We start from the raw sequence: 13,312 nt of genomic DNA, 5'->3' as shown, positions 1-13,312 counted from the left end.
CCTAGGGACGTATTTGTGTTGCTTTTTTCTCCTCTGAATGTGATTAGGAGTAGACTTTCCAGAAGCATCTACCGCATGCACTCTGCCTTGAAGAGAAGCTATAAACAATTGTTTTTGTTTTTGTGGTACGCGGGCCTCTCCTGTTGCGGAGCACAAGCTCCGGACGCACAGGCTCATCGGCCATGGCTCACGGGCCCAGCCGCTCCACGGCATGTGGGATCTTCCCGGACCGGGACACGAACCCGTGTCCCCTGCATCGGCAGGCGGACTCTCAACCACTGCGCCACGAGGGAAGCCCGAGAAGCTATAAACAACTGGGCTTGAGACAGCCTAATAAATAGTTTTCCAGTATCATTAGGTCTGCAGACATCCATTTAAGGCCACCACGTGCACTGGCTCTAACATTTATAAATGGTGTTCCTACCTGCCCTATTCTTCCCTTGCAGTATTGATTGAGAAGCCAGGCATCCACCTGCAATGAACACACCCCAATACACGGCCATCAATTTGGGTCTGAATTATCTGATTAACCAATGAAAAGAACAGATTTGTTGATTTAAACTATTAAGTAAGAAAGACTAATTAAATGTATCTGGGACCTATTGCTACATAGCTTTTAGCCTCATAAGAGAGCGTGTTGTACTTAGAAATTTCCCTCCTAGTTTCCAACAGGCTTTCCACTTACTCTCCTGATCCTTTAATTCCATCGAAGTCCTGGGATTCTGGGCATTTATCCCCTCAGCCTTCTCCCACCTCTTCCCTCCACCAGCCTCTCTCTTTCTAGGTGGTTCTGTCTCTTATTTGTGCTGTCAGCTCTGCTCTTTCCACAGCTGTTTCAAGGCAGTGAAGCCCTGTGCATCTGACCTCCATCAGCCCAACCTGTTCTTTCTCTGGTCACACCCAGAGTGGCGAGTGTACAGCCTCAGGGAGTGATTCCACTCCCCGACACGAACGCTGCTGCTACCTTGTCCTCACGTTGACATTACCCTTCTTCCCAATCCTGCTTTCTCACCTGTGGGCAGGAATGACACCTGACCTTATAAGACTATTGTCAGGACTGTATTTCATAAAATTAAGATGTCATTGATGATAAAACGAACCATTATTTTACCGGCCGTCAAAGGAGAAGAGATGCTGCCAATAACGCATGACATGCCATCGATGGTGAGATGCATCCAGATTTCAGAGCTCGTAAAATGTGGAAAAAGGTGTATCTTAAAATCAGTGTAATCAGATTGAAAGGGATACTGCATACGAAGTGCTTACCAAGGTAACGTCGTTTATTATGTGATGGATCAGCTGCTTATGAGTCAAGAGAACGTGGCTAAAAGATGGCTTATTCATCGCAGTGTAAGCAGTTATGTGATGTTCCAGATTCTGATTGGTTATGTGTGTGGGGGAAAGGCAGACTATTGATTTAAGATGACCTTGGCTTCCTAAAGTGTATTGTGATACCAAAGACTTCTATAAGAATTTCTTTTTCTAAAGCATGACCATAATCTTAACATGCTTGTTCCACTTAGTTTTTCCATTTGTTTTCATAACTATTTGAGGCACCTAAGACTTGAGGAAACTGAGGGTGAATTTGGGAATCCTGTTCCCTGGACGCCTAGTTCTGGCCATCCTCTGGATTTTTGAAAACGACGTAAGGATCATTTCCCTGGGTATGCTTCACTGGCTCCAGCTGTGAAAGAGAGCCGATCATTCCTTAAGACTTTCTTAGTTTCAACATTTTACCACGCCCAGATTTTCATGAAAATTTAAGTATGTTGGGTTCCCTGGATTGACATTTCAGTGTTTTTATGAACCGTGGGGATCAAAAGTTAAGAGCAAAATTGAGCCCAGACCCTTATTTTATAATTCTTTTGCTGGAAACATAGGAGCCTCTCAAACTATTCATCTGTTACAGAAAAAAATTCATCTGTTTTAGGCTGTCTGAAATCATTTGCTGGAAATGTCAGCATGCTTAAAAGTGCATTCGACTTTTAATTTTTTTAAAAATCTAAGCATTTTGGAACCTTTGTTGTACCCAAATCTAGTTACTTAAAAAATAGAATCGTATTTTAGTCTCATGTATGAAATATAATCTAGTTGAGTTCTCTTCACTTTCTAGAACTGTCAGTCAAATGTGATGACCAAAATCTGAAGAAGTGGTCCTCACATGTCATTGGTGCATATTCAGTATTCAAATGAAATAATAAACATTGTATACTAACACGACGGTCCCTTTTGTTTGAGGGCAGTTCGCTTAGAATTTATGCATTTCTCATAAGTTCATGAAAAATGGCATTGGTAGCCTGCCACCGGGCACATCAAAATATCCCAGCTTTCTTGGGGCTACAGAAAAGAACACCCCGCACACACACACACACCAATCTAAAGTTCATGTCTTTTTAGAGTAACACAGAGGTGGGCATATTAATTAATTATGCCACATTTCTGCCAGGTTTGGACTTTTTTTTTTGAATTCTCTGTCATAAGGTAGCCAAAGCAGTTTGCAAGTCCCCGCGTCTGGCCGAAGGTGCTGAGGGAATAAGCCATAGACGTTACCTAAGGCATCTGCCGACAGCTTTGGCAGGTAGGCAGGTAGGTAGGTGAGATGACCACAGACAAGGAGGGAAGCCAGACGGCAGGGAAGCAGGGACAGCGTCCGTCGAGGCCAGGAAGAGTCACTTGCAGAGCTACAGTTGAGGGACTCATGTGTTCCTGGTTACCAGCCTGTGTGTAGCGATCCATTCTGGTTTTAATCCTACTAGGCTAGATCCTTTCCCTGCTTTGAAGTCCCAGTGCTGCTGGGGTGGGAGAATCCTATGCACCAGCCTCTGTCATTCATACTGCAACCAAAGGGATGATGAAACCTACATGTAATATACAAAGTCAAGTGGGTGAACAAAGGCATGCTGTGGGTACATAGCATTTGTTTGCTTCTAAAGAACAGCAGTTAATTTTCGTGGTCATCTTTGAAGCAGGTCTCTGAAGACCACCCTTCAGCTTCTTTTGACTCCTCCATTGTTCAGATGTGCTAAGTTAGCACGCACGTGTGTGTGTGTGTGTGTGTGTGTGTGTGAGATATTCCATTTATTCATTTGTTTCCTTTTCCTGACTTGTACTTAACCCTAGGTGCTTGCCTGCCTTGGTTTAATTAGCATCACTTTGGGGCATGCGCTGTCTTTCCAGAATATGGACTGTGTTTCACCCCTTTGGAAATGAAACGTTTATCCTGAAGCGTCCTCATTTTTAGACTGCTTCTCCTCTAGCGAACAAAAGCAGCTTTTGATATTCTGAAGTATATGGCCTTTCTCATTTTTATTCAGTACTAACTTGGAGGAGAATTTTAAGATACGAAGAAAAGATGTGTGTCCCCCCCCTCCCCCGCTTATCTCTAGCTTTTGTAGTTTTTTTTTTTCCTAAATCGATCTCAATTAACTTTGATTTCTTTCTTTAGAAAGCCATGTGGTGGAAAAATGCTTTGCCAGATGTGAGAATGGGTTCCTCCCCCTCCAAGCACACACTGAAGCCTGGTTTCAGTTCTAGTATTTTGGTCCAGTTTTTAAATCTTAGGCTACATTTATTTGGTCATTGGTTGTGTTTGTGAGAATATCCTACTTTATCTTGGGGAGATACTCATATTTTAACATTGTTACTCTTTTTGTTGTGAAAGCCATTTTCTTCTCATTTGTGATTTAAAGGTTAGCCTGCTCCTTATATCTAACCTGTTTCTGCCAATTTCTGATACACATCGCACATTTATTCATGTTTCTCTTCACCGGTGAGCCAACGCTGACATTACATAGCATGGTATTCCCCTCCGAGGCTTGGTGGAGTCTGCAGGACCCGGCGGGAGAATGGAGGCAGCCTTCAGCCTTGTTTTTTGCTCTGAGTGCGTAAAACCATTCCATCCAGCGCCGCGATGGGAAAGGAGACCCTGTCTTGCACAATTTATTGAAGAAGCTATAATTTTGCCTTTATTAATTAGCAGGACTGCACTAAGTCTGTGGTGCCGATTTGACTTTTAAACCCATGTCTGTGAGTTTAGATTCCTTACATCCCCTCACTCCGTTTGTGACCGGAAGAGAGCGCCACGTGACTCAGGCTCCCCCGCCGAATCTACCGTGCCCATTTCTCGGATTGTTGCCGTCTGTTTGTTGATGCGTTTGCTTTTGCTGGCGGTTCAAGATGCCTTACTTTTTTTCTTTTCTTCCTTGTGCCTGATTCTGGTTCTCTGGCTGGCACAACCCATCCTTTTCTACATTTTGAGTTATTGTTTAAACCCCCAGCTTACTCTTTCCCAAACTGTCACAGGGCTGCGATTCTAAGAGATTTTAGAGATACCGTGGCGGTGGGTGGTGGCGGGGGGTGGTTATCCATGCACAGACACCTGGCCTCCACTCTGAGAGCCAGAGCACTGAGTTTGTTCCTTTTGATTCTCCCTGCTCACTGGTTCACAGCACAGTGTGCCTGGCAGTGAAGTTCAGGTACTCGGGTCCCTGGGTAGATGGGGGATGGAGTGGGGGAGGACACACTGGATTGGGGGGTGCTTTGTGAAATTGCATGTGTTCCCTAAAGATTCGGACACTTCTGCGTAAGGAGGGGGGGGCTTCTGTCTTAGAAAGGCTGCTTCGTAGGGCTCTATTATTAACGGGGGTGGGGGGAAAATCGTTACTTATTTAAGTATCAATTCAAAGAATGAGAAAGGAGTGCTAAGGCAGACAATTATCGGAAACCAAGGAATATAAGAAGGGTGTCCTGGGCTGTGGGGATAGGAGGGAACTGAAGATAAAACACTCACCATTGTGCTCACCAAATCCCTGCTTTATCTTGGGCAGCTCACCTCAAGGTGAGGTCTCGACCTTCCTGGGTCTCAGATCTTCCCATTTGGGGGATGAGGAGTTTGGACAAGAAGGTCTCCACAGTCCCCACTGGCTCCAAAGTTTCTATTTAAAAAACATGTGTGACCCAGACAGCATTTGCTTCTCACCAGCTGCATAGCAGTACCGAGGGTGCCCAAGGACTGAAATAAACATGAACTACCACATGGATTTCTGTTTTGGTTATAGAAAGCAAAGTTGGATGGTCTCGTAGTTCTTCTGTGTCGTTGCTGCACAATACGTCATTCCAGTAGCTGAAATTTCCCAATCGAATTTGCCTTTGCTGATTTGGCTGTCGAATGTCCGCCTAGCCATAGGCTAACCACTTGTTTGACTTAAAACCACAGAAGAATGCTCTAACAATGACACATTTCTATTTCTTCTCACCCAATCATGCAAAATGAGCAAAGATAGGAATAGAAAGTAAGGGGGAAAAAAAAAAAAAGAGCTAGTCAGCGATCTAGGTATTTTAAACATCTTGGTATTTGGAGACCTCTGGCTAATCACAGCTTTTTTTTTTTTTTTTTTTTTGGTTCATTTATCATCCAGATGTTCACCGTCATGGAAGCGCCACTTGAAACTATTTCAGCTAATAACTTAGAAGTGGAAAAATTCGTATCTTTGTCTCTGTGTCCTTTGGTGCCCCATTTCCCCCTCACTCTTCTAAGTAGCTCTTCTTCAAAATCTCCTGGGAATGTGGCAGTTTTGCCAGATGCTTAGGTGTTAGCCGTCACATGTCTTTTTTAATCTTCACGACCATTCTGTACCCTGTCTGCTTGAATTATAGATTGCATTTGTCAAATAATGACACATGCAATTGGATGTCTTCTAAGACCTTTGAAATTCCACTTCCTTGAGTTGAGATTAAAGTGGGTATTATCTGCACGGCTGTGGTCAAGGCTGGGATGTTTGGAGACCTGCACAAAAGTTTTTCTAGGTCGGCCAGTGCCAACTCTTACCGTCTCTAGGGGAAAGAAAGCCAGCTCCCTTTTGCTGCTGAAAGGTGGAAATGGATACCGTAAAAACTACCTAAAAAGGGGGTCCCAGTTAGAAATGACCATACAGTTAGCAACTTTTTGAAGCATGACTGTCCCTTGGAACGTCCTGACTGTGTGTTTCTTTGGGTGTCCAGGAAGCGTTATCTGTCGTGAGCGAGGACCAGTCATTGTTTGAGTGCGCATACGGCACGCCGCACCTGGCCAAGACGGACATGACCGCGTCCTCCTCCAGCGACTATGGACAGACATCCAAGATGAGCCCGCGTGTCCCTCAGCAGGACTGGCTGTCTCAACCCCCAGCCAGGGTCACCATCAAGATGGAATGTAACCCTAACCAGGTGAATGGCTCAAGGTAAGGAGACCGCCGGCTCTTGCTCTCCCAGACCTCTGGTTTTCCCACCCCTTGAAAAGGCAAAGTGGAAATTGATCACGCTTCCCCCGAGATGGTTTCAGAAACTCAGGGCATTGAACAGTAACACTGGGCAATGCTGAGAAAATGTGTTCTCCAGTGGTTTGCATGGAGGATAGAGGTTGTAAAACCAGTAGTACATTTACCGAGAACTCGCTTTGAAGATGAGATGTTCAATTCCACTTCCCAGACGTGAGGGCTTTGTGGGAGGGGGCCTTGCCCACATATGGCAGAATTTGTCTCTGAGGTTTTTATTGCCTGGAAAGTAAAGCTGTCTTCTGTTTTCATGGAGGGAGAGTGTCAGCTAGTGGCCAGGCAGTGTAGCATATGTCCAAGCCCTATGACATTGCTAACGGACCTACTTTCTGTGTCCTCCAGCCCCCTGCCCCCCAACCTTCTCTCCTCTGTCACCTTCTTTGGATGCTTGCTTTTTCTTCTCATCTTTACTTACACTTAAAACCAAGCACCAGTGTCACCCATAAGTATTAACTCTCCTGAGTTTGTCACGATAATGCTGCGGTCACCTAGAATGTATTAGTGAATTACCGAATGTATTATCCCTGACACTCAAAAGCATTTCTTTTTCTTTTTCTAAATTTATCTGTTTGTTTATTTTTGTCTGCGTTGGGTCTTCGTTGCTGCGTGCGGGCTTTTCTCTAGTTGCAGCGAGCAGGGGCTTCTCATTGCAGTGGCTTCTCTTGCTGCGGAGCACAGGCTCTAGGCACGTGGGCTTCAGTAGTTGCGGCACATGGGCTCAGTAGTTGTGGCTCATGGTCTCTAGAGCACAGGCTCAGTAGTTGTGGCGCACGGGCTTAGTTGCTCCATGGCATGTGGGATCTTCCCGGGCCAGGGCTTGAACCCGTGTCCCCGGCATTGGCAGGTGGATTCTTAACCAGTGTGCCACCAGGGAAGCCCACAAAAGCATTTCATTGGATGTAGTTTTGAAGAGTCAGGTTGATTTCAATTATGATATAATACCCCATATATATTCAGAAAGAATCGTATCAAATCTCAAGACAAAGAAAGAATAATTGCATTTAAATTTGTATGATCTGCCCAGAGTCACAAGAGCAGCTCACAAGTTTTAGTGCTTTACTATGTATAAAGCCCTTTTACATCTGATGGCCTGTCAGTCCTCCAGGCAGCCCTGTGAGGAATGCTTATCCCCATTCGATGGATGAGGAAACTGAGACTCAGGCATTTTCTGGCTAACCCAGATCAGCACTTAAAGCAACTCAGAATTTGGATTCCAATCAAGGGTGTTTGACTCCACACCCAGTGCATTTTCCCCACTCTGTCGCAGCTATAATAGGCCCTTTTTGCTACGTATATATTTTAATGCGAAATATGTTTTTTATAAGTGTCATGTTTTATAAGTGCTGGAAACCATTGCATCAACCTTCTAGTGTGGTGTCCGTGAAGGTGCCAAGTCACAGCCCTCAGAGGGAATGTCAACCATGAGGCTGGACGTGCCAAACAGGGAGATGGGAGGGGCCAGAACGTCCCTGGGCCCTGAGAAGTCAGTTCGCTTCTGCGCGTCGAGTTTCTTCTTGAAAGTGGGAACGCTAATTCTGATGTTGCCTATTTGCTACAGCACTGGTCCCTTAAAGGGAATTCAAGCCCAGGCAGATCCATCTTAGGCCTCGTCAAGGGGCTAATTCCTAGACTTCTGAAAGGACCATGGTAGAAAAGGCAAGCATAGGGTCCAGGATGCCAGAGTCCCGGCCAGTTCCTCGTTATATGTATATATGTTACAGGTAAATCCTATCCATCTGATAGAATGGTTCCACTGACCGTTCGCTGTATCTGTTTCTGAGACTTGGAGGCAAGCAGGTTAATCCTGTTCTGAAGAAGGTAGCGGTGTTTGTATAAAAGGGTAGTTGTGGAGCCAACCCTGTAAACACTGATGGATTCTATTTTTTGGTGGAGTCACGTGATCCCACGCTTGCCGGGGCAGTCACGGTGGGAGCATTAAGAGCAAGATGCATTTCTAAAGCGTTCTTCTTCCAAGGCTAGTTTCTACCTATGGGAGATACATCAGCCCGTGTGTGTGCGCGCGCGCATGTGTGTGTGTGCGTATGTGTGTGTGCGTGTGTGTGAGAGAGAGAGGGAGATTGTGTGTGCAAGGGAGAGATGATGAGAGAGATAGAGATGGAGATGGAGAGACTGGAAGATAAATAATTAGAGAGAGAGGGAAAGAACGCTTCGGGCAGAGGGCACTGAGATGGTCTCCAGCTGGCAGCTGGCAGAGCGAGCCGTGCCCTGGCCCTTATTTGTGGAGTCTGGCCTAGGGCCAGCTCCAGGAATGCCAGTCTGGATTTAGCAAGCCTCAGAAAGGAGACTGAATGAGGAGGTGAGAACAATGTTGCAGAAATGAAACTTCCTCTCCTTCTCGCTGAATTTAAATAGATGAATGGATAAATAAGCAAACAAACAAATAAACGAATAAATAAATAAATAAGAGAGAAGTGTGAATACCGGTTCCTTCAATGCCGGCCTGTGCTTCCCTTCAAGAGCTGATGTCCACCTGCCCTCCTGGCCAAGCCCTGGGGCCTCCTTCCCAGCCCGAGGTGGTCATCACAGGGATTCGGGATGGGTGGGGGGACTTGAGGTGACCCTGAGCCTGGCCTAGGGGCTTCAAGTCCCCAAGAAAGACACGGGCCCCCGGAAAGCTTCTCCCGCGTTCCTCGGCCGGCTGACCTTGGAAAGCTTCTTGGCCGTTCGTCTGTCAGGCAGCTGCGAAGCTGCGGACTCAGGCGAGGGTCTCTTTCCTGGGAAAGGAAATCATTTTTGGAGAAACTGGACCATTTTCTTGCAAGGGGACAATGGAAGCGTCAGTAGCTTCCACTCTCAGGCCCTCATGGAATCCTAAGATGCTCAGAATGCTCCCCTCAGAGGATGGTTAAAGGCAGTTCCAGCTTTGGGAGCAAACTGGGGTGTGTTTCGGTGGCGGCTACCGAGGGAAGTCAGCCTTGTCGTGGTCCTTGTCCTCCTCCTGGATGTCCGGTGGTGCTGGCCCAGCAGCCGCTGCCCGGGAGGTGGGCACGGCTGCCTGCATTTGCCTGGTAACTTGATGGGAAATGGCAAGCCTGGTGTGGAGCAAGGGGTGAGGGGCATGGGGAGGAGGGGCACCGGGGGGAGGAGGACGTGGGGGAGGACCACGGGGGGGGAGGAGGACGGGGGGAGGAGCAGAGGGGGTGAGGGGAACGGGGGTGAGGGGCGTGGGGGGGAGGAGCAGTGGGGGGAGGAGCGTCGGGGGAGGAGCGTGGGGGGAGGAACACGGGGGGAGGAGCAGAGGGGGAGGAGCACGGGGGAGGAGGACGGAGGGGAGGAGCAGAGGGGGGAGGAGTGTGGGGGGAGGAACACGGGGGAAGGAGCAGAGGGGGGAGGAGCATGGGGAAGGAGCACAGCTTGTGGAACTGAGCTATGATGCAGATGTCAGCTGGTCACCAAGTACCCTCCTTCCCCTCACCGTGGAACGTTCTGGGGAAACAGGAGGCAGACATATATTGGTCCTCTTTGTAGAAGAGTCTTTTGCCCGTCTTTTCCGAGCTCCACGTGCTGGATCCAGCTCAGTGGGGCTGGTCTGGTGTGTCCGTCAGGGTTCTCCAGAGAAACAAAACCAGTGGAATGCACAATGAAGAGGTTTGCTGTAAGGAACTGGCTCACACAGTTGTGGAAGCTGTCAAGTCTGAGATCTGTAGGGTGTACCAGCAGGCTGGAATCTCAAGGAGGAGTAGGTGCAACAGTCTTTTTTTGTTTTTTCAAATTTATTTTATTTTTTTGTACAGCAGGTTCTTATTAGCTATTATTTTATACATATTAGTGTATACACGTCAATCCCAGTCTCCCAATTCATCCCACCCTCCCCCCGCCGCTCTCCCCCCTTGGTGTCCATACGTTTGTTCTGTACATCTGTGTCTCTATTTCAGATGCAACAGTCTTGAGGCAGAATTCCTTCTTCCTTAGGGGAAGCTCAGGTTTTGTTCTTTAGACCTTCAATTGATGAGATGAGGCCCACCCACATTATCAAGGATAATCACCTTTATTTAAAATCAATGGTTGGTAGATGTTAACCGCATCTGTGAAATACCTTCAGACCAACACCTCGACTGGCATTGGATTAAGTCACTGAGTGCAGTGGCCTGGCCAGGTGGACACAGGACACCGACCACGCCTGGTGCTTCTGGCCCCTTGGCTGGTCAGTGGTTAGTGGGGCCGTTCCTTTCAGATTTGCAAATCAGCATTTCCTGGGGTAGCCAGTTCCCTGTCCCTGAAGGGGCTCAGCCTGGCTGGATGGGAAGTTTTGGGGGCTGTCGCACGTCAGATTGATGGTCACCAGGACCGGCCTTCAGGCTGTGACCTTGTGGAATATTGCAAGTGGGTGGTGAGGCACAGTCTGCTCTTCAGAGCATGACGGGCTGCCCGAAGGGGCGTGGAGGAAGGAAAAACTCAAAATTCATCAGCGGACCTAAGGCCCCTTTCATCTCGAGGATTGGAAGAGGCCGGCAGACAGGGCTGCCCGGGATCAGATCCGCAGACGTTGCCAGCTTGCGGCGTGGTCTTCACACGTGTCAGCTCCAGTTCCATAAAAGGGAACGTGGACCTGCATGGACTCTGCTTTCATTCTAGAGACCTTGAATGGGCCCCTGGCTGTACCAGCTCTGCCCAAAGTGTCAGGGGGCAGAGGCCCAGGTCATGGAGACGGGGATCCTCCCTGGAGGGGCTCACGGCAGAGACACTGCAGAGGTGAGCGCGGTCGAGCACCAGGGACCAGGATGCAGCTCGTAAATGTGCCGCCTCCCTGCATCTTTCCGGAGATGCTGGCTGCCTCACCCACCACCTGGAAGCCCCAGGCCAGGGGTGCTGGGGGTTAGGGACTGCAGCAGGAAAGGAAGCACATCTCCTGGCCCCCAGCCCAGTAGCTCCGTCTCATTGTTCTTGCTCTGAGCTTTTGTGTGGTGGGCTTCCATACAGTACACTTGCCTCTTGAAGTCACGTTCAGGGGGAGTTTACGTAAGTCAAAAATCGGACTTTGGCTGGAACGGGCGGGCTGTTACCTTTGTGGCCCCTTGGTGCTCTTTTGCAAACACCCCCCCGGGGGGGGGAGAGCCCCCTGTACAGCCTGGGCATTGCCAGAACGTGACCTAACTCCCTCCGCATAAGATACGGTCCCTGGGAATGGTCCTGTCTGTCCCTATCGACTCATTACCCTCGGAGGAAAAGGCCAAGGCTTGGAGGAGGGAGGAACTGAATTTCCCAAGCAAGTGATGGAATTCTGCAAAACCTTAGCCCCAATGCGCACACAAGCTCCTGAAATGAAATATGAGTGGTGAAATGAGATCTACTGCCATTATAACAGAGCTCTATAAAAAATAATGAAAGGAAAACAGGAGAGAAAGGAACCATGCCTTGTGAGCCAACAGGGATGTAATTGTGGGTTTGGTTTGGCGGCTGCCGTATCAGAGGACATGATTCTTGCAGACACTAATCCAATTGCACATTGTGTAGACACAAGACATCATTTCTCAGCTTCGGTGGTCCCTGACACCCTGCCTTTCCCCTTTCTTCACTCCAGCCTCACACACAAGAAACCCCCAAGTGTTCACACAATGGAGACGTGTCAGTGCAGCCCAGCTGGAACAGCTGTTCACAGAGGGCCCTGCTGGGGCTTCAGAACTGCCTGGCCTCCAGCGAGCCCCCTGCTGTTGGCCTTAATTCTATGTGAGGTTCCTAAGGCCCAAGCCACTGTAGACTGGCAAGATAGACCAAGAAACACACACACGCACACACACATGCACACACACACTCATACTCACATACGGTCCACAAGAAAATTGTCTTCCATCACAAGCGGGCAGTATGGTGTGCAAGCCTTTACTCTCTCTCAGCATCCCTGTCTCGGAGATTCAGTCAACTCTCAGGCGGGTGGAATTGGGCATTCTTCATCCTTCCACAGGCAGTAAAAACTCCTGGTAGCCCACCAGGAAGTCGTGGCAATTCCGTGCTGCCCCCCTGGAGGCTCACTGCAGCTGGAATTGAATGACTCTGTGTGCCACACTGTGAGTCCTGCTCTTAGCCCAGTACCCAAGCCACCTGGAGCCATTCATCTATTGTTGAGGTCTGTTGGGTGAGCGGTCCCCTGGTGCACTGATTTTCAAAGTAGGGCCCTAAGATCCGCTGCATCAGCACCATCTGGGAGCTTGTTAGAGATTCAGATTCTCAGGCCCTGCCCAGACCTGCTGAGTCCAGAGCTCTGGGGGTGGGACCCAGCACTCCTGCTTTAACAAGCTCCCCCTCCCCTGCCCCGGGATTCTGACACTCACCGGTCTGAGAAACAGTCCCGTGGCAGCATCCAGGGAGAGAAAAAAAATGAGAATCCCCGGAACTGGATAAAGGTGGCCTATAGAGTGGATAATTTGGGAGAACAAAGTGCAGAGGAGGGTTCGCTCCCAGGAAGTCTGTCTGCCTAGGTGGACGGCCACCCTGCTCGCCTCTCACTGCAGTGGCTTTTGTCTGGCTGAGCCTGTGAGGTGAGAGATTGGGCCTCGCCTCTCTCTGTTGTCTGGGAAGGAGATTCACTGTGTGCTGTGAAGAACTCCAGCCTAGGATCAGATGACAGGATGCTTTTGACGTAATATTTAAAAAGCATGCGGTCTGGAGTGTGATGAAGATGACAGAAAAGGGGGCTACCTGATTGGTCCATCTTGGTGTCAGACGTCCTGGTTACGCACGGAGTCATTCATTCATCCAGCAAGTATGTACTGAGCACCTATTATGTGCAGTCACTGTTTTAGGTACTTGACATACAGTCGTAAAACATACACAAAAATATTGCCTCTCTAAGTTCACTTTCTAACGGGAAAGACAGCCAGTGAACCAGATAGCTAATTAAAGGCTAACAGGTTAGATTGTGGTAAGTGCTAAGGAAAAAAGAAAACTAAAGCAGGGCAGGGGGTGGCAGGTCTAGAAAGGGCAGCCTGAAAAGATCCCCTCTGAGAACATGACATTTGAGTAAAGCCCCAAAGTCAGTGAGG

The 13,312-nt window shown here is 48.4% G+C and overlaps 1 protein-coding gene across 3 annotated transcripts in view; it reads left to right on the top strand.

Moving 5' to 3' along the window:
• Positions 1-13,312, top strand: part of ERG (ETS transcription factor ERG) — a 109,732-nt gene that overhangs the window by 41,361 nt on the left and 55,059 nt on the right. For all 3 annotated transcript variants that reach the window (XM_082655076.1, XM_082655074.1, XM_082655075.1), the window contains exon 2: positions 6,001-6,218. In XM_082655076.1, coding sequence (XP_082511202.1) covers positions 6,001-6,218 — 218 coding nt within the window. The remainder of the gene's footprint in view (positions 1-6,000; positions 6,219-13,312) is intronic.

This window comes from Grampus griseus, assembly GCF_964374135.1.
Source record: "Grampus griseus genome assembly, chromosome: 5".
In the NCBI taxonomy this organism is placed as follows: domain Eukaryota; kingdom Metazoa; phylum Chordata; class Mammalia; order Artiodactyla; family Delphinidae; genus Grampus; species Grampus griseus.
This window is presented reverse-complemented; position numbering and strand designations above follow the sequence as displayed.